At 35.1% G+C, this 27,500-nt stretch overlaps 1 protein-coding gene across 5 annotated transcripts in view; it reads left to right on the plus strand.

The window, feature by feature from the left end:
• LOC145286068 (solute carrier family 66 member 2-like) overlaps window positions 1-27,500 on the plus strand; it is a 216,274-nt gene that overhangs the window by 117,361 nt on the left and 71,413 nt on the right. For all 5 annotated transcript variants that reach the window (XM_080134945.1, XM_080134857.1, XM_080135094.1 and 2 more), the window contains exons 2-3: window positions 6,132-6,364; window positions 11,562-11,698. In XM_080134945.1, the coding sequence (XP_079991071.1) occupies window positions 6,147-6,364; window positions 11,562-11,698 (355 nt within the window). In that variant the 5' untranslated portion in view covers window positions 6,132-6,146. The remainder of the gene's footprint in view (window positions 1-6,131; window positions 6,365-11,561; window positions 11,699-27,500) is intronic.

Here is a 27,500-nt window from a genome sequence, read left to right on the forward strand (position 1 = left end):
TTCTTTCTCTTTCTCTCTCTCGCTCTCTCTCGCTTTCTTTCTCTTTCTCTCTCTCGCTCTCTCTCGCTTTCTTTCTCTTTCTCTCTCTCGCTTTCTTTCCCTTGCTCTCTTTCGCTTTCTCTCGCTCTCTTTCGCTTTCTCTCGCTCTCTTGCTCTCTCGTTTTTTTTCTTCTCTCCCTTTCGTCTTTTCCATCTCCTTTTTCACTTATATATATATATATATATATATATATATATATATAAATAGAACGTGCATCAGGTGCGCTTGAAAGCCAAATCACATAGTAATATTGCAAAAATAAACAAATAGTTTACTCGCTTGAAATTTATAATTTGAATACGTTTCGGCGTCAAACGTATTTTGTACTTTTCTTTTTCTTTCTTACCATGTTGTAATGTTGAGAAAGAAGTCAGTTAGTATAGATCCGCGTGTTGTCTCTCAGTGGTTGTATTTTGAAATTCCGAAATGTGTGTTGGCTGTGCAAGATTTACATGATGAGAATTCCGTTATAGAAGCATTGATTAAAATTTGAATAAAATAGAATAAGCATCAGGTGCGCTTGATATATATATATATATATATATATATATATATATATATATATATATATATATATTTTGCAGGTTTTATCATTTAGATTTTTTTCAGAAAATATAATTTTCAAAACAAAAATTTATTGCTTGAACAAGCAATACACATTTGAAGTAATTTCCTTAATCCATAGATGTTGATGTATGCTCATCTCCTTAGAGAAGTCATTAGCATTGTTCTGGATTGATATAATTTTGCTATTTAGCTTTAATACATTGAAAATGTATTAAAGATTGAAATCTTTTAAAGGGACATAGAAAAGGAAAAAAGGATTGAAACAAAAAAAATATGGGATTCGGGTATCCGATTAGAGTAGTAGTCCTGGAATAGAACAGTATGTTTTTAGGTTTCAAAATGGTTGAAGATTGTGCCACATTGAAGGTAAAATCCAATTATGTTCAATCAAGTATCCAGAGTGAAAGGCAATATTCCTTTGCGAACAGATTTTTTATATATTACGTCGCATTTTTTTTTTTTTTTTTTTTTTTTTTTTTTTGTGAAGTCAGTAGAAAGACATTCTCTTACTATACGGTAAATCCATTTGGTCAAAATGAAAATTTCAATTAGCAAAAATAGCCATGATAAATATTACCTCCCAAAAATATTTTGTAAGACTTGAAACCACAAGATTAATCTGTGATCTAATTCATCTCGTTATTCAAAGATATATGTATATATTTAATATTATTTTATGTATCTATTTTCAGTATTTACTTTGAAGTAATTTAGCTACTGTGCTATAAGTCATATTAACTGACTAACTATCCAGTTGTAGACAGAATTTCCATAACTCGCAAAGATCTACCTCTTGGCTGCTGCTCTGACATTCGTTTGCCCCCTCATGAAGTTGCTAAACTTTCAAGCCCTCCTTGAAAACTGTAGCTCAGGTTTGGTGTGGGTGGCCAATGCCAGACAAGCCATCAACTGCCATGACGTAGGCTTTGTTTGTCCACTTACTATTGCGTTTGACATGACTAAACTAGTGGAAACTAGAAATCACATAGTGCTACATTCAAAGGTGGAATTTGGAGTTTTCCTCAAGGACAGAGTTGCTAATATGTTCGTTCACCTTCACATGGCATATCCAGCAAAGGGCTGGTTCACTACACAGAAGTCGTTGCTTGTCCTGGATTCTGAGAGGCCAGCACTCACTAACAAGTAACATTGTATCGTTGATGCATATGGACATGGTTATGTAAGATTAAATGTATCAGCTGTTGAAATTAATTTTATATGAATAGTCAGTTACCCTTCTGTGTCATTTTGTTGTCTGTAGATTTCATTAAAAAAAAAACATTTCTTTGTCGGTTTTGCATTTTTCTCTTTTTGTTTGTTTTTATAAAGGAAATTCGTAGATGCAGATGTGTAACGGATCGACACAAATTGAAGCAAATTAAGACATAACCGTGGAACAAGTTTGGAAGTTTCCACCTTTTATATAGAAAGGGTGAGAGATTAATAATTGTGAAATTATCGATGAAGTTTTCATAGGAGGAAACATAACAAAATCATTTATGTGTACGATCGTTTCGGAAACGATATCCTTTTATTCATTCGATATTTACAAATAAAACCATTGAGAAATAAGTAAAATATTTCTTGATATCGTCTCCTCATAAGCATAAATGGAGGGGGGGGGGAGAGAAGACCAAATTTTAACAAGCGTGTTGAAGTAAATAGTTTGAACCTAGAATAAAACAAAAAAAAATTTGAAGTGGAATTTAATTTTTTTGTTCATATGATTAATATTAGATATATTTCTATGTGAGGCAATTGTGTAACGATTTTTAGTTGGTTGAATGGTAAAAGGAGAAAAAATAGTAATTAGATTTTTGATTTTGTACTTGGATAAGGTTTTTATAATGGAGAAATTAACTATAAATATGAAAAGCTGGGTTTTTAGAATTTTTCGATATGAGATTTAAACAAAAATAAGGAATTATATTTACAAAAAAGTTTACAGAAAGTTGATAAAATAAGTACCTTTTGTAAGGGAGTCTTTTTTTTTTTTTTTTTTTTTTTTAAACCGTAAGGAGGCTTCTCGGTGCGTAAACCTTATTTGATAAGGATATTTTTTTTTAAATCTAAAAGAGATCGTTGGTATTTGTAACCATTATTATTATTTTTTATTTTTTTTTAAAATCTAATTGCTGTGTTAGTTAAGAGGAAGTAATTGCCATTAAATAGTTGCTTATGTTGGTTTATTTTAATTCTAAGGTAAGTCATTTTAAGTTATAATGAAAGACGTTTGTTAGTGGATTGCTTAAGGATCGAATCTTGTGATTTCCGAAATATCATACGTGGAACATATCTAACCATGCTGACGCAAGTAAGAACAGAATGCACTTGTAAAATACAAAAAAAAATACTAAATACTAAAAACATATTGTATTAATAAAAAGTTAATGTGTATAGCTTATTCCATTGTTATGTCTTGATTTGTGTTGATCTCTTACATTGTATTGCCTTCTATAAATTACCTTTTTATTATACACACTAGACAATGCTTCAAATCCTTTTTTATTAATATTTTTAAGCTTTTAGGAACTAATCTATTTACAATTTGTGCCTAGGCATCATCATGGGTTGGATATCTAGAAATACACAACCTCTCTAGGTTAAATGAGGTGTGCCCTTTTCAAAGTAGACAAGTCCGCAGGATTTGTGTGTATATTTAATTTTATAAATTTGGCCATCAGACAACACCTAGTACTTAAGTGTTTTATTTTCATGTCTTGGCAAAGTTTTTCTATTCCCCCCCCCCCCCAATTAAACCTTACCATCTTGGCCATTGGTCAAACCCGGTTCCAAAACTATCTTCAATTCTAAACGGTCATTCTATTCTTTCCACCAACAGAGGTGAGAGGAGTATGTTGGATTAAATGCCTCAGTTGTTCACATGGCTGCCTCTGGACGTTCTTGGAGAACGAAAAACGATCACAAACTGACCTGTAGGATGTAAAATTAGATTTTGTAAATAAAGATTAGATTGGACTGTAGATGAAGGTGTAGCTGTTGCCTCCCTTTGTCAAAAAAAATCTATAAGATATACGTACATGTGACAAAATGAAAATATCATATTCCAAAAATCACAAATTGATCAAGTAGTTTTAACTATTTAATCTGTGATTTTTGGAATATATTTTCATTTTGGTATATATTTCATACACATTTTTTTCTTTATTTTTTGTTTTTGCCCCCCCCCCTCAAAGGAGGGATTGGACCTAGTAATTCACTTCTGATCGTTTGTTCGCTCTTTTCTCAATAACTTTTTGCATGTATTTGTGGAAAAATTAATGTGTGGACAATTTTTTTTATCAATTTATGGGCACAATATGTTTTTATATAGACTAATGTCGTTCTCGGTTGATTGACTGTCTTACTGTGTAGGATATATATTTGAGTCAACAATGAAAAGAATATTCTGTTGTCACAACCTTAATTATGACTAATGTTTATGCAAAATTTTTTAAAGAGAGGAAAAGGAGAGAAAGGGGTTAAAGGAGAGAAGGGGGAAATTTAACTTGCGATATCTCGGCTATTTTTCAGGTTATATTTATGAAATTGATATGCACATAAATTCTATATTTTCTTTTTTAATGATCTAAATTTTTTTATTTTTTTATTGTACAATTAGTTTTTTTTAATTCAGGTTGATTTGAATAATGTAACTATTTTAATGACAAATGCGTTTATAGTTCTTTTTTCAACAGCAAATTTTCAGTGCTGTTTTTTAACGTTTGTGCCGTCCATGATGTAAATTGTTCCACTTAGGAAAATCATTCTCTCTTATAAAAGGTTATTCCTTACTAACTATAACATTTTATGCCAATCTTCATTAAAAAATTCCAAGTTGAACATTTTAGTGAATAAAATTTTATAGATGTTTGGTTTAAAAAAAAAAAAAAATGCTTTTCATGCCATTATATGAAGTAAGATTTCACCAGTAATAACTGATAGAATTTATATTGGCAGACCTAAACGAGAATCACCAATTTTTATAGTATATTTTGGTATGTAGTATAATTTTCAAGGTGGGGGTGTTTATTCCGAAAATTGTTCTTAGCACTGAGAGGTTGGGAGTGTCTATACCATGCTGGGTTAAGTCATAAAAAAAATATCAACTGCAGAATACCGGTTAAAATTATAGGGGTGGGGGTGATTCTTGTTCAGGTCTGCCTTCATATCGATCTTATGTAATACTGTGAATGGCTTCCTAATAAAAGAGACTGAGATTTACATTTTTTGTTCATTTTCAAATAACTTCAAGACAACGCTTATGTAAACATGTCTTCCCTTCCACATGTAAGCATAACCCTTTCCCTTTCAGTCAGCAGCATTAGAAAGATTTGTCCTTTTAATTTGTCAAATGTTGATAGAGTGGAAAGACAAAAAACTTGATAAATGGGTGCCTCACGAATTGAGCAACCAAAAGAAACGCCATTATGAAGTATTGTCTTCCATTTTATGCAACAAGAGTGACCTGTTTCTTGACTGGGTTGTGACTTGCGATGAAAAATAGGTTCTTTATAACAATCAGCGATGCTCAGCTTGGTGGCTAGATGCCAACGAAGCTCCATGACTCTTTTCAAAGCAGAATTGCACTAAAAGAAGGTCATGCTAACTGTTCAGTGGTCTGCGACCGGTCTCATTAATTAGATTTTTTGAATGCAGGTGAAACCATTACAGCGGAAAAGTACTGTCAACAAATAGATGAAATGCATCAGAAACTTCAACAACAACACTCAGTATTAGTCAACAGAAAAGGCCCATTCGCAATAATGTCTGACTGAGTATTGCTAAACCAACTCTGGAGAAGTTGAACGAATTGGGCTACGAAACTCTGCTGCATCAACCATGCTCTTCAGACCTCTCACATGTCGACTACCAGTCTTTCAAGCATCCCGACAACTTCCTACGTAAGAATTGCTTCAAAAACCTAAGTGATATCAAAAACACCCTCAGCGACTTCATCATTACCAGAATGCAAGATTTTTACTGACATCAATACACTTGTTTTGCATTGGCAAAACTGTTGATTCTGATGATGCTTATTTTGATCAATAATATATTATTTGAGCCAAGATATGTTCATCTGAATTTAAAAGTTAAAAATAAGAACTTTCCTGTCAACCATTGGTGATAAGAACGAACCAATCAAATGCCATGATAATGCTTTATAAAATATATTGAATATCTTTGAATTTAATTAATTTTTTGTCTCAACATGTGAAGACCACTACATTCTGCTGATTATGACTGGATTAATTCTTTACCTGGAAAATCTTCTCTGACTGGCTTGTTTTTCTATTTTGCTTGGCCAATTACATTTTTCTATTATAGGAGTGCACTCAAGATTTCTGTTGTGATAAGCCATTTCTGTTTGTATTATGACATCTCCCGCTTTCTTATAACTCTCACCCTATTTACCTATACAGTGTTTTCACATATTATACTGACCTTATTGGACTTTCTTTTGAAAAAGAAACCATGTTGTCTTTTCAACTAACACTTTGTCTTTCTTCTTGTGAATTTCCAGGTGTCCGTCATAGGAATGGTTGTGTTGGACCTTGATATGATCAGCATGGAACTCCCAGAAGTGACTTTCCAGAATGTTATCCGTTGGGGTTCTGCATCAGCAATGATGTTTGGGGGTGTTGTACCCTTTATCCCACAGTATGCTGATATCAAACGGTCATCAAATGTCGAAGGGTTCTCGACGTTTGTCTGCTTAACACTGCTGGTAGCCAACATCCTACGAATAATGTTCTGGTCAGTAGTTGCCTCGATTATTTTTCTCTCTCTTTCTCTCTCCCTTCCTCCCTTTCTAACTTTTCCTCTCTCTCTTTTCCTACCGCTTTCCCCCTATCCTTTTCCTACCGCTTTCCCCCTATCCTTTTCCTACCGCTTTCCCCCTATCCTTTTCCCCTCTTTCCCCCTATCCTTTTCCCCTCTTTCCCCCTATCCTTTTCCCCTCTTTCCCCCTATCCTTTTCCCCTCTTTCTCTCTATCCTTTTCCCCTCTTTCTCTCTATCCTTTTCCCCTCTTTCTCTCTATCCTTTTCCCCTCTTTCTCTCTATCCTTTTCCCCTCTTTCTCTCTATCCTTTTCCCCTCTTTCTCTCGTTTCATCCCCTTCTCTCTCCTGTTTTCTCATGCAATCTGTCTATATCACCCCCCCCTTTTTTCTTTTTTTTAATCTGCATTATCACATTCCTTTCACCATTCTCATTTATTTCAATTCGTATTTACTTCCACAATTAAAAACATTTAAATAAGTGTTATTAAAAAAAAAATCTTACTCTGAATCATAAGATGGTTTCACTTCGGCACTTGTAGCAAATGTTTTTTTTTTTTTAGGCAGGAATAATAGATATGGAACTGAAGAAATGGTGGTTTTAAATTTCAACCTCGACCCTTTTACTTACCAGAGTTAACTCTGACTTCTTCTTTCCATAACTCTAATTTGTTCATGGTTTCTGTTTTAGAAACAATGAGTTCATGTATTTTGGAAGAATTTTTGGAATACCAGGATGCGATCTTCTTTCTGTAATTGGACTAGTGACATCAGATCATCCAGTCTGAAGATACTGGTTAAAAATGCAGGAACCATTGATGTTATTGTTTTCCCCCTTTTCCCTTTGAAAAACTCAATCATGTTCTGCAAAGCCAAAAACAATTTTCATATACAAACCAAACATTAATAAATATTAAAGATATAAAGAACTTGAAGCATAAAAGCTTTTACCAATTTGTTAAATAATTTCAAAAAGGGTTGATATGCTGTAAAACAATCAAACCAAATCCTGTGATGGGATTGCAAAATGGCTGAATAATTGCATTCATTTAAAATGGCGAAGCCCTGTTTTGTTTCTCTGACTTAGAACATTTTGAATGACCATCGTACATTAAAATCTGAATAAAATATTTCAATTCAAACGTTCTGTTCAGATTCATGTTTGTTTTCAACTTTTATTTATTCAATTGTAAAATGTTTTAAATTTGAGGAAAAAAAACAAAAAAACTTTAAAAGCTTTCTCCATTTTAAAATGTAACAATACACCTTATTATATACATTATGTGCAACTGTTTTTGTAATTCAAACTATCCCATTTATTTATGTTTCAAATGTATATCTTATACAGGGTGACTAAAAAACAAAAGCTAAATGGAGGCCATCTAGAACATATGCTGTAGATCGGAGAATAAAATGCCAAAGACCCTAGTGTTTTGAATATAATAACTTAGTTATGACCAAAGTTTCATTTCATTTGGATAAAACACTAAGAAACGGAGCCTAATTAGAGTCGGGCCCGTTTTTTTTGGGGGGGGGGGTCACCCTGTATAAGATTGTCCATTGACCCATTAAGTCCCAGGGTAACTACATTTTTTACTATTGAGCTGAAACTTTGTGTAATCACTAAAAATTGGTTAGAATACACAAATTAAAAGGAAAAAATTATTTAATCTATTTAAAAAGTAAAATATTGACTAACCTATAAATCAGAAATTTGTATAGAATTTCAAACAAAGCACTTCATTTAATATGCATTTTTCTCTCATTTCGTTAGCCATGATTGAGTAGCTTTTTAGTAATTTATAGTTGCATTCTTAGTTTTGCCTATACTGAGGATTGAACCTTAACCTCTAGAAAACTGTCACTTAGAACTGATTATTACTTTCATCTGCTCCATCATGGGTCTCAAACAGTCTTCTCAGAGTTGAAGGTTCAATCTTCAGTATGGACAATACTGAGAATACAAAATTCTGTACTGATTCCAAGTTCGACAAGATGCACCTGAGAAAATAAACTGGATGTAAATATTCCAACCACAATTAATCTACAGAATTTTGAACTAGATTTTTTATTTAATCCAAAGTAGTAGATTGTTCTTGTTCCATCAGCCATGATTTAGTAATAGTAATATCTTCATCTTTCTGTCCTTAGACAACATTGCAGTAATGGGGCAGGAGCTTGGTAGACAGTTCAGGATCTATTAGGTTAGAGTTAAAAATGGGGCAACAGTATTTTACACATGAACGAATGATGTTAGAGATATAGGTTACTGGGATGTCTAAGAAGTTTTTTTTTTTTTCTTTTTTTTTTAAGCTCAGTAAATGAAGCCCACCTTCTTTACAGAAGGCTTGGCAATATCTTCCATGCATTTATTCCAATTCCTATTGTCTCTGAATGCTAGGTCGAGAAGGAGTTTGAATGTTGGACTTGAAAAGGATGTCATTAGCCATTTGCACTTATTTTGTTCCAGAGAGTGCATTTATCTGTTCGCATTGATAACCTTCTGCAATAGATTTCAGGTTAACAAAAAAGTACATGCCACATAAGACGTGTTTCGATGTAAGAAAAATATCCTGGTACTAAATCTCACCTTTATTTTTCAAGATTAGGCATAATTATAATGTACTATAAATCATATTTTATTATTCTTGATTATAAATGGAAAACACAGAATTATTAGTTTGTCCTCTTAACCCTATGTGTTGAGTGTCATCCATCCTTTTTATATTCCAGCAGTAGTCTGCCAACATATCAGGGTTCTATTATTCTTTAAAACGTTCTCCATCACTGAAATATCTTGATGCAATCTCCAATCATGTTCATCACTAAGAATACCCTACAAAATTCTTGAAAGTGAGAATTTTGCATAAAAACTGTACCTAATCCAATAAAAAGGTCAGAAATTAATTTTCCATGCTATTGTGCGTATAAGAATGGCCACAGATTTTCTGTACTTTTTTTTTCTGAGTGTTGCACAGTGTAAGGTCCCTGAGATAGTTTACATAGACGCACATTGGCTCCAATTAGATCTGTTGATTCTGATTGTTGCTCAAGAAGCCATTCTCCCAGGCATTACTTTTGCTTTTCAAGAGATGGTGAAGAAGTTATCCCCTTTCATTAGTTGTTGCATATTAGCCTTTATCATTGTGATATGCATATCCTCCTCCCCTATATTGGAATTTGACTTTGCATTTGGTGGAATGTTCATCCCGTTGGGTCACTGATTCCGTTTCTCCTGACCCTTTCATTATTTCTATCTGGAACTTTCTTTGTTTCATTTACGTTAATCGATTAACTCTATGACATTTTAATCTACATGATTAAATACAAAATTCTTGAGATTTTTTATACATTTCTATGCTCAAAATATTCAGTATTAATTTCGTTTGAAGCCTATGAAAGTTATCTCCCTTTAATCAGTTCTGACTAACAATAGAATGCGCTCTTCTATGCAGAAGCATAAAAAAATACTTGATCCACACATGTACAATTTAAAAAAATCTTTTTTTAAAAATTTCTTTCCTTTTTCTGTCTCGGCTCTTATATCGGCTTCCAACATGTAAAACAGACAAAATAAATATGCTGCTCTTTCTATGAAGAATTCTTTCTAGGAGGATATCTGGTGCTTACAGGAGGAACAATATGAATATTGCCAACGTCCCTAAGTGAAAAGGTTTCTATGGAATGACATGAATTCGAACTAGGCACACATGGATTGTCAGTATCGTCAACCACTGAGCCACCATCACCCCCTTCTGCTGCTGATAATGCTAAAATAGATATAGCTATATTTTTTTATGGTTTTCATGCCTCTAAGATCCTTTCATCAGATCTCGCTTATCGTCAGAGTGAGACAAAACTCTCAGACGGTTAACTGTCTTAGCATGACCCTTTTCTACTGATCCCCAAATAGTATCTAATTAAATCGTATTTACTTACATCACCCATGCGTCATCTTATAAATTGTTTACTTTGTGAATTCATAGATTATTCTGTTTACACTTTTTTTTTTTTTTTGTATCATGTTTTAATATTTTATATGCTGTAAAGTGCAATGAGATGCAGATGGTGAAGAGGAAAAAAAGTTTACTCTTCCTCCATGCACCTACCATCAGATGGAATTTCCATGAACAGTGTTTCTTTCCAAGAGGTTCCCATCTATGGAACACATTACCACAGAACTATTACTCTGTAGACAACAAACTGGTTGTCTTCAAACCCATTGTCAGTAAATGCTTTACATAAACCATCCTCATAAGTCATCAAACTTTGTTCATTCTATTCATTATTTTTAATCCTCTCGTAATATTCATCATCACTCAACTCAATCTGTATGCTGTATGTACTCATGACCAAATGAAAATATATTCCAAAAAAAAAATCACATAAATTGATTCTGTTGTTTTATCTTTAAATGAGAAAATCAAATTTTATGAGTATCCAAGAAGCAACTGTCTTGTCTGCCATTTTGAAAACAAACTCTATACACAGAGATAACTCAACAATAATTCAAAGTTGCAAGATTTATGTTGTAATGTCTACAAATTCCCATTAATTGCTTAAAAATGACGTCCTTTATAAAACTACTTGATGAATTTACATGATTTTTGAAATACGATATTTTTACTTCATAGATACATGTATCACACAGATTTTCTTTATTTTTGTATTTTAATGTAGGGGGAATTCTGGAAAAGAACTGAGCCTTGTTAACCAGGTTATGGACCTAATACATGTAGACCCCACAAAGAACTGAAGTTTCAGAATATATAATTGTCAGGTGGCATTTGGCCTTGATAAATAGTGATTTATTAGTAAAAATAAAAAAAATGGATACTTGTGCAGTTTATGGGCTATGCTATTTTTAAATTCAATTTTTACAGTATCTTTTATGCATTAAATTGTTAGGTGTAAGTACAGAATAGTTTAAAAAAAAAAAAAAAAGCAAACATGTTAAAATAGTTTTCTAAATAATTTCAGCACGACCTTTAAACTGCACAAGTACCAAAAGATGAATAAATAAATCTACCATGGTTTTTTTTTACAGTTTGAAATTAATCTGATCTGTTGATCTTTGTATTTTTATTTATTTTTTTATTCTCCATTAAAACTTCAACTGTCTGTTATTTAATGGGTTTTTTTTTTTTTTTTTTTTTTTTTTTTTCCTGTTTCAGGTTTGGCAAATTCTATGAATTCCCACTGCTGTTCCAAAGTATTATAATGATACTTACAATGATTGTTATGATGCATTTGTGTGTGACAGTCAAAAACAAGACTGAAATTATTGCTTCCAAGTCCAGAACATTCACAGGTGAGTTCATTTTTGCAAATCCAATCAAAACTCGCAATTGTTTTGGGTTTACCATTGCCGAGAACAGCATTTAAAAAAAAATTATTTTTTGAGATTCTCCTCTATCATTTATCTTGACAAGTCATTCTTAACCAGAATCCATATGGACCCTCGGAACTTGTATAATATTTTTTAAGGTCCACATAAACAAAGCGTTACGAATTTCCCAGCAACTGATAGTTTGGCTCCTCTTTTGATCCGGACAAAATCATATCCTGGTAATTGATAATCCCATTGTCAACAGATTAATTTATTGGGCAGTCAACAAATGACTCTGTATGTAGTGTGCTATTGATTTGTTTACACTGCACCTGCAGGTGGTAGTATTCCTTTATTTTGAAATTAGTAGTGCAACCTGGCATTGCCCAGGTTATAGAAACAAAATAGAAGAGGTTAATCCTATCTCTCTACCCACCTCAATTTATCTCTTTCTCCTTTCCCTGTTTTTCCATATCCCTCTTATCTTTCACCTCCACCCAGCCCATTCCTGTCTTGTTGAAATGATAAAATAGTGACTTACTAGTCTAAAATGCAGTAAATATTAATGTTGTTTTTTTTTCCCCCCTTTCCTTTTGCAAAGTAAAAGATAAAAACAATTTTCCTCTACAAATCAACCAAACCACATCATGAATAAATACTTAAAGATATAAATAAAACATAAAAACTTTTACCAAAATAACTGGATTTAGCATTAAATAACCTGAAAAGGGCTGATATGCCGTAAACCAAAATCATCAAACTAAACACCATGAATAAATATTTGAAGATATAAAGAATTTGAAACAGAACTTTTTTTTTTTTTTTTTCAAAAATAATCGAATTTAGCATTAAATAACCTGAAAAGGGTTGGTATGCCATAAAACAATCAAAACAAACTATTTCCCCAACACAGTTTTCATGTAAATGAGCTTTCTCTGCCTTTTCTATTAGAATTGTCTCCAATCTTCAACACCCACAAGATGGGATTAAACTGATTTACACTTATGACAAACCTAAATCTGATATTGTCACTTATAACAGATCAGCATGAATTATCCAACAACACCAGCACTTCTATGCCAGTTTTAGTGAATCTTGTTGGTCTTTTCACTTCTGTGATACTATGGACATCCCCCCCTCCCTTCCTCCAAAGTTTTAGGAAGTGACAAAAAGGGGGGGAAAACTATAGTAAAAAAAAAAAAAGGAAATAAGTTGATCGACGCAGTAAAGACATAGGAAGTGAGGTCAGTAGAAAGATAACAGGAAAATTGATTCACAAATGCACGCAAAAGGAAACTGAAAATGGTTGTTAATCAAGGTGTAGCGGTACCTGGGACAAACGACCATATGTAGAGGTCAGCATATTTAGTTAGTTTACAGTTTTAGGACTGGAGGGATTTTTGCAACAGGGCCAGTTTACAGGCACTCGGTTAATTGTTAAAGTTTATGTGTAATAAATTATACTTCTAGTTTGGAGGACTTCCACCATTACTAATCAGCAGAGCATTAGCACTGTCGGCCAAAGGAAGAATCTATTATGCATGTGTGCACGATATGATTATGTATGTAAGTTAAACCTGACCAGTGAGGGTTGAAGACATGTGTTGCATGGAAAGAAATAATGAGAATGGACATGAGTCTTAAGGACAAGCTTGATGACTTCAGAGGAAGATTAAATCTAGACAGTATAGTGATATGTGTACATTGGTATGGTCATGTTAAAAGAATGGATAAGTGCTCTTGGGTTATTAGATGTAAAACAGTTGAGGTAGCAGGGCCAGTTTATAGGGAATGATGAAGAAACACATGTATGAAGTGATAAGGATGGATTTGAGCGAAAGAGAGATAAATTTAGTTTTAAGAGATAGGTTAGTTTAAACTTGATTGTTAAGCTGCTCATCACCAGTCGGCATGTAAAACAGACTGAATACAATAATGAATGAATTGGATTGTTTTTTTTTCTAAAGAGCTCCCTCAGTATTTTTGCATTTTTTTTTTTGATAAATAGTTTTTTTTTTATGACATGTTGTTACTAGAATTTTATTCATAGAAAAATATGTACCCTGCTCTATTTATTTTTTCATTTAACTTGTATAGGGAGACTTCATTAGTATGGTCACATTAAAAGAATGGATTGCTCTTGGGTTAGTAAATGTAGAACAGTTGAGGTAGCAGTCTTTTTATAAAGGTCAAAGAAAATATGAAGTGCTGAGGATTGATTTTGAGCAAATGGGGCTATAAAAACCTGGCCAGAGATAAGTTAGTTTGAAAGTCAATTTCTAGAAACCATTCAACAAAGCCAGCATGTAAAACTGAAGTTAAACTGGATATCATGTTGAATCAATTGAGCCTTTTTTTTTTTCCTTTCACATTTTTTTTTTTTTTTTTTTTTTTTTTGCATGTTACCCTCCTTATTTACTTATTTATAATCTGAACTTTTTTACCTGTGTTTCTCATCAATATTTCCTTACATGAAGTTTCTTCACCTTCTATTGAGAAGTGACCTAGTTTTCATCCACTCTAAACATTGTATATCAGCCATCTTCGAAATTTCCATTTATTCAATTTGAATTTGTTTTCTTTTTCTGAAAGTCTCAGTCCCTTAGCAATACTTTTAATGGCCTCTTTCCTATTGGGAAATAACTATGAAATTCTTTTCACCATACCCACCCACAGCATTACACCATTCATTAAATTTACTTATTATAATCGTCTGTTCCCCTTCTCTCAATTGTTTCTTCTCTCTTTTATGCGATTTTCTCTTTCTTTACCGTTCCTTCTCTCTTATTTTATTTTTATTTTTCCCTTCACCTCGCTCTCTTTTTCCCCTTCCCCCTGTCTTGCTCTCTTTTTCCCCTTCCCCCTGTCTTGCTCTCTTTTTCCCCTTCCCCCTGTCTTGCTCTCTTTTTCCCCTTCCCCCTGTCTCCCTCTCTTTTTCCCCTTCCCCCTGTCTCGCTCTCTTTTTCCCCTTCCCCCTGTCTCGCTCTCTTTTTCCCCTTCCCCCTGTCTCCCTCTCTTTTTCCCCTTCCCCCTGTCTCCCTCTCTTTTTCCCCTTCCCCCTGTCTCCCTCTCTTTTTCCCCTTCCCCCTGTCTCCCTCTCTTTTTCCCCTTCCCCCTGTCTCCCTCTCTTTTTCCCCTTTACCTTTTACCGTTTGGTGTCTCTCTGGTCTTTCTCTTACCATTTGACTCTTTTCCCACTTGTCTTTCTCCACTCCATTTATCCGTTTTTTTTTTTTTTTTCATTTTTTATTTCCTGCTCTCTCGCTCTATTCCATCTTTATTTCCTTATATATCCGTCCTATCTCTGTCTTCTTCTCTCCCCTCTCTTCCTGACTTTTCTATATGAGAACCTTTTATTTTACCCCTCAATAACACCACCGAACACTTCATTATTCAATGACTGTACTCCTTTTAATATTCACCATCATCAACAGATATATTCGCCTCCACCTCCGCCAATGCAGTTTTCATTCCTTTTATTTTGATCAATTTCTTTTCATAATCTATTTAAATCTATTTCCCCCCTCCCCTTTTTAATCTTGTGTAAATATTTTATTGCATTATTTATATTAGAACCCCCTCCCCGTCCATCCTGTTTATACTTTAAAAACTATTTTTAATCGATCTTGAAATAATGGTCATCTCTTTTTATTCTATGGAAACTATAATTTTCATTATTGGAGATTCTTTACAAATAAGAGGTGTGCATAGAAAAGCTTGAAGAACAAAGTTTAAACATCAGACTGTATGTATAAATTGAAGTTGTTACTAAAGTCAGTTGTTTTATATAAAATGGAAGCTTAACATCAAAATTTAGTGGTAAATCAGCACGGTACATCTTTTAAACATGGCATACTTATGAAAATAAATCTGAAACAGTATAAGTATTTTGTGGAAGGAATCAAATCATATTTTATTAACATGCTGAAAACAATGCTCAACTAAAAGAACTGACAAATCAGAATTGGATATTCCTTTTTTAAAGAAAACTATCGATGACAAAAATCATGCAGGAGACCTACTCTACTTTATATATTAGACTAGCAAGGCTCCCCAACATTGTCCTGGCAAAAATATAACAAAAGTTCTATCTCTGTACCCTATATATCTGTCTTTATCGTCCACCCAACCCAACCCTCTCTCTGGACATCCACACACAACTATTCTTTATTCCTTGAAGACTAAGTTATATTTTAGTACATATCTCTCTTTACCCCATTGAGCGAGGGTTCATCCACGATGTCCTTTTGCGAATAGGGAGGTGAAACAATGTTTGTTATCAGCAGGTCATGCTCAGAGCAGGTTTGAAGGAGAAGACCATTGCTATTACATTTTCCAATGCCATGTTTCCTATAACACCTTCCCAAGCAGCAATGTCACAGCCTACTCGTGCATTAAAATCACCAAGTATGATGAGTTTGTCTGGATTTGGTGTTGCACCTATGATGATCTTCGAGTCTTCGTAGAACTTGTCCTTGATGTCATCAGGGTTTGTCATTGTAGGAGCGTATGCACTGACAAGAGTAGCAAACTTCTTTCCATTTGAGAGAGGGAGTCTCAGTGTTAGTAGACGATCATTCACTCCTTTTGGAGATCCAGCCAGTTTACTCACAAGCGCATTTTTCGCCGCAAAGTAGGGATGCAGGAGCTGCCGGAAGAAGACTAGTATGCCAGCCAACCGCCTATGGGCTCCCCTCCGAGGTCCACGGCTGAAGTCCTCCTCCTTGGTAATGAAGTTACTCTACACAGTTCAGTCCTGGCCGTTAGTCCAGTCTGGTAAACTTTCCGCCCAGCAACGTCCCCTCACAAGGTTTGGTAAGCCTGCTGAGACCAGTACCCAGGGTATAGCTCTTGGAGCTAGTATGTGAGAGATTTAGGAGATACGCAAGGATCAGTGACCCCTATCAACCTTGTTGGACTCAGCAACTAGGTATCGAAAGTTGCTACCTCTACCAGAGCTCCCTACACCCTACCCCTCTCTCTCTTTTTACCCCTCTCTCTCTTTTTACCCCTCTCTCTCTCTCTTTACCCCTCTCTCTCTCTTTACCCCTCTCTCTCTCTTTACCCCTCTCTCTCTCTTTACCCCTCTCTCTCTCTTTACCCCTCTCTCTCTCTTTACCCCTCTCTCTCTCTTTACCCCTCTCTCTCTCTTTACCCCTCTCTCTCTCTTTACCCCTCTCTCTCTCTCTTACCCCTCTCTCTCTCTTTACCCCTCTCTCTCTCTTTATCTCTCTCTATTTACCCCTCTCTCTCTCTCTCTCTCTTTACCCCTCTCTCTCTCTCTCTCTTTACCCCTCTCTCTCTCTCTCTCTTTACCCCTCTCTCTCTCTCTCTCTTTACCCCTCTCTCTCTCTCTCTTTACCCCTCTCTCTCTCTCTCTTTACCCCCTCTCTCTCTCTCTTTACCCCCTCTCTCTCTCTTTACCCCTCTCTCTCTCTCTTTACCCCTCTCTCTCTCTCTTTACCCCTCTCTCTCTCTCTTTACCCCTCTCTCTCTTTACCCCTCTCTCTCTCTCTTTACTCCTCTCTCTCTCTCTTTACCCCTCTCTCTCTCTCTTTACCCCTCTCTCTCTCTTTACCCCTCTCTCTCTCTTTACCCTCTCTCTCTCTTTACCCTCTCTCTCTCTTTACCCTCTCTCTCTCTTTACCCTCTCTCTCTCTTTACCCTCTCTCTCTCTTTACCCTCTCTCTCTCTTTACCCTCTCTCTCTCTTTACCCTCTCTCTCTCTTTACCCTCTCTCTCTCTCTCTCTTTACCCTCTCTCTCTCTCTTTACCCTCTCTCTCTCTCTTTACCCTCTCTCTCTCTCTTTACCCTCTCTCTCTCTCTTTACCCTCTCTCTCTCTCTTTACCCCTCTCTCTCTCTCTCTCTTTACCCCTCTCTCTCTCTCTTTACCCCTCTCTCTCTCTCTTTACCCCTCTCTCTCTCTCTTTACCCCTCTCTCTCTCTCTTTACCCCTCTCTCTCTCTCTTTACCCCTCTCTCTCTCTCTTTACCCCTCTCTCTCTCTCTTTACCCCTCTCTCTCTCTTTACCCCTCTCTCTCTCTTTACCCCTCTCTCTCTCTTTACCCCTCTCTCTCTCTCTACCCCTCTCTCTCTCTTTACCCCTCTCTCTCTCTTTACCCCTCTCTCTCTCTTTACCCCTCTCTCTCTCTTTACCCCTCTCTCTCTCTCTCTCTCTTAACCCCTCTCTCTCTCTCTCTCTTAACCCCTCTCTCTCTCTCTCTCTTTACCCCTCTCTCTCTTTACCCCTCTCTCTCTTTACCCCTCTCTCTCTTTACCCCTTTCTCTCTTTACCCCTTTCTCTCTTTACCCCTTTCTCTCTTTACCCCTTTCTCTCTTTACCCCTTTCTCTCTTTACCCCTTTCTCTCTTTCCTCACCCCCCCCTTTCTCTCTTTCCTCACCCCCCCCCGTTCTCTCTTTCCTCACCCCCCCCGTTCTCTCTTTCCTCACCCCCCCCCGTTCTCTCTCTCCTCACCCCCCACCCGTTCTCTCTTTCCTCACCCCCCACCCGTTCTCTCTTTCCTCACCCCCCACCCGTTCTCTCTTTCCTCACCCCCCACCCGTTCTCTCTTTCCTCACCCCCCACCCGTTCTCTCTTTCCTCACCCACCCGTTCTCTCTTTCCTCACCCCCCCGTTCTCTCTTTCCTCACCCCCCCCGTTCTCTCTTTCCTCACCCCCCCCGTTCTCTCTTTCCTCACCCCCCCCCCAAGTTCTCTCCTCACCCCCCCCCAAGTTCTCTCTTTCCTCACCCCCCCAAGTTCTCTCTTTCCTCACCCCCCCAAGTTCTCTCTTTCCTCACCCCCCCAAGTTCTCTCTTTCCTCACCCCCCCCAAGTTCTCTCTTTCCTCACCCCCCCCAAGTTCTCTCTTTCCTCACCCCCCCCAAGTTCTCTCTTTCCTCACCCCCCCCAAGTTCTCTCTTTCCTCACCCCCCCCAAGTTCTCTCTTTCCTCACCCCCCCCAAGTTCTCTCTTTCCTCACCCCACCAAGTTCTCTCTTTCCCCCCCCCCCAGTTCTCCCCCCCCGTTCTCTCTTTCCTCACCCCCCCAGTTCTCTCTTTCCTCCACCCCCCCAAGTTCTCTCTTTCCTCCACCCCCCCAAGTTCTCTCTTTCCTCCCCCCCCAAGTTCTCTCTTTCCTCCCCCCCCAAGTTCTCTCTTTCCTCCCCCCCCAAGTTCTCTCTTTCCTCCCCCCCCAAGTTCTCTTTCCTCACCCCCCCCAAGTTCTCTCTTTCCTCACCCCCCCCAAGTTCTCTCTGTCTCCCCCCCCTCTAATTACTTTGTGTGTGTGTGTATATATATATATATATATATTCCCCTTTTTCTTTCCATATCTACTTTTCTTTCTTTTTTATTTATAAAATATCTTTTTGTCATAATAATTATAGTTAAAAGAAATATATGAAGCGGAGCAAGAATCTAGAACTCCCGGATAACGCCATATAGTTACAATTGATGTGATATAAAATCAATCATGTGATTCTATTTCAATTTATGTTTTGTATTATGATTCATAACTCTAAAGTTGGTATAGATCTTCCCTCCCCCGTCTCCACATTTGCGCCACTTTCCTCCACACGCAATTGACTTTCTTCTCAGGGATTTAGAACTGCAGCCAAAAGATAAGGAGGTAAATGTTGATTGTTGGACAGTAGTAGGCCACCAGTGATGCGCGTTGTCATAAGACTCTTACTTTGGTTAATTAGCTATAAATAGTGATGGGACGATTCAAATATTTTTCCTAATTCCGATACAACTACTGATTCTGGTTCTAATTATAGTTTTTTTTGTTTTTTTTGTCCCCCCCCCCAAAAAAAAAAACCCATGTTATATATGCATATATAAAAAATTTCCATGTGTGGAGGCAATCTTACGGGTAATTTAATAGCAATAAATATTTATCATTTTATCATCAGTAATAGAATATGAAACTGAAAAAGAAAAAAAACAAAAACAATGGAATTGTTTTTGGAATCAGAAATTGGACAGATTTTTTTCCGATTTTGATACCGATTCCATGATTGGAAAAAGTTCCAATTTTTCCTACTCAATTTAGGAAAAATTAATTGTCCCAACACTAGCTAAGAACAAGCTTTGTTTGCAAATCCAGCTGATCTTTTTGGAGGACTAAGGTGTTCTTAAAGGGATTTAAATATTTTTGAATTGTCCTACATTGATCCTTTAGGTCCCAGGGTATTACCTGAAGAATTTTTATTTTCTATCAATTTTAGATAACATAAATATACTTATATATAGATTTTGATCCCTTTAGGTGCAAATCCATAAATCTCCCTCTCCTCGTATAAAAAAACAAAGATACTAAAAATAAATTTTTGGTCTCCGTAACCCCTGATGGAAATAAAATATTGTACACCAAAAAAATCATGTAAATTGATCAAGTAGTTTTATTTTACAAAAGAAAAGAAAATTTTATGGTTAAACAGCAAGTGACTATCTCTTGACACCATTTTTTAAAGACAAGAGAGATAATTCCAAATAACTTTAACTTTTGTGAAATTTTAGAAAGCCATTCTTAACATGGGGAGAGGGACACCGGAAAATATAAATTTGCTTAAAAATGCTTTTCTTTATAAAAATAAGCTACTCTATTAATTTACATGATTTTTTTAAAATACAATATTTTCTTTCTACCGTAGGTACATATATTATACAGATTTTTTTTTTTTCTGGGTCTAGTTAAATCAGCTTTTTGTGTACATTCATAATATAGTTTGATGTGATCGTACTGTTATGGAGGTGCAAAAAATTAGAAAAATGACAAAAAAAAATCTGAATTTTACCGGTTTTTCATTTTTGGTGATTCAAAAACACTGAAATTGTTAGCTTGAATAACTAAATCGACTTTTCCTGAAAAGTATCTCTGCCAGATTATAGAAATGTAAATAACTGGGAGGTAACAGATATATCAAATTTATGAATTTTAAAAATTTTGCTACCAAAACTTTTTCAAAGTTTTTGCCACGTGCTATTGGGTTAGGTTGTCTGAAGATACTGAAAATGCACCGAATATTGATGTTATTGTTTCTTCCTTTCCCTTTTCAAAACTCTATCATGTTCTGCAGAGTCAAAAACAAAAACATGTTCATCTACAAAACAACCAAACCAAACACCAGGGATAAATATTTAAAAATCTAAAGAACTTATAGCATAAAAACTTTTACCAAAATGACCCGATTCTGCATTAAATAACCCAAAAAGGGTTGATATGCTATAAAAACAAAACCTAATAAAACACCATGATTAAAAAAAAAAAAAAAAAAACTTGGAGCATAAAAGCTTTTACAGAAAAAGCTAAATTCAGCATGAAATAAGCTGAAAAAAGGTTAACATGTCATTAAACAAAAAATAACCAAACCATTTAAATTTTCATTTTTTTTTTTCTTCCAAGTTTCGAATGGATTTTTTTTTTAAAACTTAAGTCAGGTTCAGAAAATTCAGACGGTGGGCTTTTGAAAAGTAAAAAAACCAAAGTCATAACATAAAATATATGTCAACTCGTAAAACAAATGAAGAATTTTTAAAATTGTCCATTTCTAAGATTTCAATAACAAGTAAGCGCTTTATACATTCACATGAGGTATTTATACAGTCTCTTATCACCTTGTCTGACACTGCTATTTCTCTTCACTGCATTTCATGAATGGCTGTCGATCGTCTGTTTAACTAAGGCAAATGAAACTTTTTATGAAGAAAGGACACAAGGGGACTTTATTTTGAAAGAAGGGACTCTGGAGAGAGAGGGGAAAGAATGTTATCTTTGCTAATTGTTTCATTTTTATCTTTACTCTTTAACTGAAATGAGTGATGCAGATGGACATAAATGGAGCTAACATTCCACTGATTATTTCTACATTGTCAGTATCTTGTTTGCATAGCTTTCATAAATACTGACTTGAAAAACTTTATTTCTCCTAGCTTCAAAACGTGACATCATTTTTCATCATTCAACTCTGTTTTTTCTACCGTTTCGCTTATTTCCTTAAAAAGAAATTATTTTACTTGTTGAGAAAATTTGAAAACAAATAAAGAACCTTGTTTAATCAATTGGAATGGCTTCCATGCATGGTATTACATGCTTGTCTTCAAATCTAATGTCAACAAATTAAAAAAAATATTTTTCTTCAAATTTTTTTTTTTTTTTTTTTTGAGATGAGAATTGATAATTTCTGTTTGGATTATTCAGACTGCCGTTCCCATTTTGTGTGTTATTCACAATGCTTTGGTCGATGTAGCATCCAGCCTTCTTCAGATGTATCTTGTCAAACCCTGGAATCTTTCTGCCAAACTCTGGAATCTGTATGGAATTTCCAAGTCTTAAGCAATTCACAATTGTATTCTTCGTATCACCTGCTATGAGGGTTGAACCTTCAACCTCCAAAAGAGTTCCGCTTAGAATTACTTAAGACTTCTACTCAGTCATGATGATTAGACAAGAGCATGTTATCTCCATGGAATAAAGACTTCCGGTTAAAATTCCGTACAGATTTGTGAGTCTGATAGAAAGATTTCAGAGTTCAGCACAAAGATACACCCGAAAAAAGTTGGAGGTTACATTGGCCGAAACATTGTGAGAATAACTCAAGAACAATAGTTTGAATAATCCAAATAGAAATATTTCTTGCAGGATCAAAGAGTAATGAGAAGGCATTTAAATATGATTCCCCTAACTAGCAGTTTTGTTTGCTTAACCAATAGAGCACCAGATGCTAACCACTAATGTGATTCTTGCTACATCTAGCTACACTGATGAGCGATGTTCAAAAAGTGGGTAATATGCATGCTGTAATTGATGCTGATACGGATTATGGACATGACCTGAAGCTGTTTCATCAGAGATTTTGGCTAAACTGACACAAGACCACATTTTCCATCTGCATATTGGCTCCCTGGAATAGACTGTTGCTTAAGATGGTCACCACACCAACAACGAATCAGTTAAAGATAAAGTTGGACAGGTGCTGGTCAACTGTCTTTGCGATCGTCTAAATTTACAGGGCTCCTCCCTCTTTCTTTGCGTTTCTCTTATTTTTCTCTCTCTTCCCATGTCCTTCTTAATGGCGATGAAACATGTAATGTTTTAAACTATGTCGGATGAATTGAATTGAAGTTTGAATGCATTCAAATCTATTGCGTGCACCTTTTTTTTATAATATTATTGGGAAGGGTATAAATTCCCCCTCTGACCATAAGTAAAAATAGCAACTTGTGTTCATTGAATTGTTTACATAAGTTTTATTTCTGCAATCGGAGACTATCACATTTAAAGTGTGATTTATAAAAGTGAAACCTTCCTAATGAAGATTGAGAACCTGGGTTGAATGGAGATAAATGAAATGAAGATGATGGATATGTAACACGAGTTTTAAAGGCAGGTTTAGATCTGATGACCAAGTCTGAACAGTATAGAGATATGGATACTTTGTTGGTATGGTCACATTTAAAGCATAGATAAGAGTTCTTGGATTATTAGATACAGAACAGTTGAAGGGTTAGTTAGCAGAGAAAAGCTATAGAAAACATGGTAGGAAGTGATAAGAATCGACTTGAGAGAAAGAGGGATAAAAAAAGACCTAGCCAGAGATTAGTTTGGAAATCAATTTCTAAAAACTATTCAACAGTTGGTAACATATAAAACAGACATTAAACTATATATGATAATGAAAAATGCATTAGAGTGCAGAACAGATGAAGTGGCAGGGTCAGTGGGTCGAGGAAGGGTAAAGAAAACATAGAAGGCGTTGATAAGAGTGGATTTGAAAGAGATAAAAACCTGGCCAGAGATAGGTTCGAGATTAGGTATGTAAAACCGGTGATGATAATGAATAAATAACCTGACAATAGTTGTCGTAAAGCAGACACCGGATTCAAGATACATTCCACCATCCATATATACCCTTACAGCTTTGAAATGCGGCCAAATTGATGTAGATATTATCTTATTAGTTTGTTTACTTAGAAGCCAATTAATTAATCCAGAAAAGCGTCTAATTATGCTAGATAAATAGCGTTACCATAGTTACAAATGAAAAAGAAAAGCTCCAATGACGTATTATTTCATTAACTCATGAAAAAGTGTTCTAGTCCCTTCCCCTTTCTTTCCTCAAAACATCCTTTTCATCTTCAGTTTGCCTTTTATACTTCAATAGATTTCTCTCTCCTTTTGGAACTTTTTGGAAATCCGTGCCAGTTCCCAGTTCTATAATGAGTTTAATTGTAGTTATTTTGGCCAAACTACGGTCGTTATTAATTAAACACTGGCTGCGGCTTTTAATGTTTACTGTTGATGTATTTGCAGTTATTTTCATCCATCTGTTAAACGTGTCTCATTGTAGCACTGCGGTGAACCAATTCTTTAACTCTAGTAGATCATCCAGAAAGTTCTAGAATTGTCATCAACTGAGCTCCCCCACCTCCATGTAAGTCGCTTAAATGTAGGGAGGATCATATGATGATGCGCTGGTCTTAACAGCTTACACAATGAAAATGACAGACAGAAATTGGAAAACGTTCACGAAACGTTTAACCTCAATATGAGACTAGATGAAAAATAAAATAAAAAATGATTTAAGTTTAAAAAATATGAAATAAATAAAAAAAAAGAAAAAAAAAATCAAAGTAGAAAGACTTGTAGCAGGAAAACCAGCTTTTCACAGAAAAGCAAGAAGATTTTTTTTTTCACAAGAAATTGTAAAATAACTGTACCATTTCTTTTCTTCTCTATCGGCTTTCTGCCTAAGCAGGGGGTGATCTAGCAGTCAGATCTATTTTCTCTGGTGAATCAATGCCTCCCCCCTCTCTGAGTTCTCTGGTCACATGCTGACCTATCAGCTAACAGCGCACATTGATTCATCTGCTCCCTAAAAGACTTGAGGGAACGTCAGCCAGTCAGAACCGGACCGCCAGCCTAGCAACATCTATCCTCTTTCGTCCCACTGCCCACTGGACATCTCGCTATAGCATTGACGGTCTTGATTTGAGACAACTGCTATCCAACTGGGGACGACATGTTACTGACTGACCTTCTTCCCTTTTAGTAGCCTGACCTGCCAGTTGCTACTACAAATAAAATACTCTTCATTGTTGTTATTTAAAAAGAAGTTTGTGTTTCTTTTGTACCTTATTCTTTGCTATAATTTATTAGGAAGGTAAGACAATTACCTCTCTTAAAGACTCCTGGGCAACTCTGTGTTTGGACAGCTAGTAGGTAATAAGAATAATAAAAGCAAAAGTTTTATTTTAGTGAATGTTTCTTGTAAGAAGATAATTAGCATTAAAGCTGATAAAAATAAATTTATATTCGGATTTCATCTTGAGTGTTATTTCCACAATGTTTTGGTTGGTGGAACCTCTGACTTTAAGTGTATCCTGTCAAACTCAGAAATCCACATGGAATATCGAATGGAATCCTCTAATCCAGCATAAACAAATTTCTGATGAACCGCCTCCCCCCCCCCCAGTAATGACTTTATCAAATCTCCAATACTGCAACACTATCCCATTGATTACTGTACACAAAATAACCCCTATTCCCAAGTGACTCCTGGGCCTTGATAAGTGGTGACCTTCATGTAAAAAAAAAAAAAGGTAGCATGCTCTCGTTCCATCAGCCATAACTAGGTTCAAGCCCTAAGTAATCCGCTATGACTGTATTCCCTACAGCTACATACCCCCAAAAGAAAAACTGGAATCTTAGGAAGATCTTTATTATTCCAGTAATTATAGAAGCAATCAAATTCATGAAAAGGAATTTCAAAATCTACCTGGGGAACCATGTGCAAGAGAGATATAAGCAATTGCACTGGAAGGGATGATTTAGAATCTTAAAAATATCTCTAAATTCAAATGTATGAGATAACGGATGAATGCCCCCATCCCCAACTAGAACAAAATGGTTAAAAAGAAAAATACAGATTTAATATTATTTGATGAATTTTTTTAAGAGAATTTAATTTTATATTTTACTAGCATGGATACCCGGCGTTGGCTGGGTGGAGAGATGTGGTATACTAAGGATATTGAGCAACCCCCAGAAAAATAAAATGCTTCTATCAAAATAACAGCGAGTGCCCATGCGGCAAAAAAAAAAAAAAATACCAGCAATAGGAAGTCAAGTTCGAATCTAATGCGAAAGAAAAAGGAGGTGAAAAAAGCTAAGATGTTAGTTACCACGGCAACATACAGTGTCATGGGCCCTTGAAATAATGTTTTATAAACATGTTTCGATTGGTAGGCGTATGACTTCCAAAAACGTTGACGCAAAAATTGATCTCTCCTTGCAAAAAACGGCCCAGTTGACCAGCTCAGAATTAATCTTCTTGGTCAATTTTTAGATATTTTTCATCAGAGAGATTGAGCTTTCTAACGATACCAATTTTGTCACAGTCTGATGTTTGTCAAAAGGTTTTAGTAGACATACAAATGCACACACACATTTTGCCTTTTATATATTAGAAGTACTAAAATATTCATATAAACTCATAGAATTATTTACAATGATTGTAGTAAGACGAGTTTTTGCTGTGAATGTTTTACCATAACTTGGAGCTCAGTTGAGCAACTACTGTGAAAATAACGATGGAGAAAAAAAACATCTACGAGATTTCGAAGTCGCATTTGTGCTCTATCAAAACCCTCCATAATATTAGCAACAATACTCCATAGGTGTGCAAGATAAGACACACACAAGTACAAGAATATTAATAATCAGAAATTTAGAACAGAAACGGTAATTGTATTAAAATCAGGCAAAATATTGGAATTGTCCCATCATATATATATATATATATATATATATATATATATATATGGAATGTGTAGAAGGCGGTACAATGCAGAGGTAATGGAAAGACACAAGCTGAAGCAGGTGAAAGTTTTATTAATACAACTTACAAATACATGTGTACATATTCAATTATTTCTCATACACATATTTATATTTGCACAGTGGCCACCTGGGAAAGTCGGTCTGGTGGTATATCCATGTTATAATATTTTGAGAAAAACTTTGTGAGATATTTATTTGACTTTGGTTCAAACGTGCTGTTATAAACAGTAACAGTATCGCGGTAAACAATTGCCCGGAACTTGTAGATAGCATTTTAATTTAATATGGTTAGGGTTTTTTATTTTTATTTATTTCTATTTCTAATTTATTTATTTTTATTTTATTTTTTTTATTATAATAGTTTATCTTTGGTTCAAACGTGCTGTTCTATACAGTAACAATCTCGCGGTAAACAATTGTCTGGAACTTGTTGATAGCTTTTTAATTTAATATGATTAATTTTTTTTCTTTATTTTTATTTCTAATTTATTTTTTTATTTTATTTTTTTTATAATAATTTATATTTTATATTGAGATTTAATTAATTTATTGTTTGTGTTTCTGCGTTCTGGTTGAGAGGGGGTGGGGGGCATAGACTTTGAATAAATCGGTTGGTAACAGGAGACTACTTGATGAGCTGCTCTAAGGGGGATAATCGTTACAGATATTTCTTCTCAGTTAAGTGTATAAAGTTGCATTACTTTTTATGTATTTTATTTATTTGTTTATTTTTTATTTTAGTGATATTCCATTCTGGGGGGGTATTTTATTTAATTCGTTATGTAGTGTATATATACTCATTTATAGATTCTTTAATTTAATTATATAGTAATATTCTATTGACTATGATTATTTATATATGCAATGTGTTATGATGAAGTGGTTAGAAATATTTCGAGAGTTTTTCCTTTTTTTTTTTTTTTAAATATATTTACTTA

Source organism: Euprymna scolopes, chromosome 1, assembly GCF_053919585.1.
Source record: "Euprymna scolopes isolate OS-2025 chromosome 1, ASM5391958v1, whole genome shotgun sequence".
NCBI lineage: Eukaryota > Metazoa > Mollusca > Cephalopoda > Sepiida > Sepiolidae > Euprymna > Euprymna scolopes.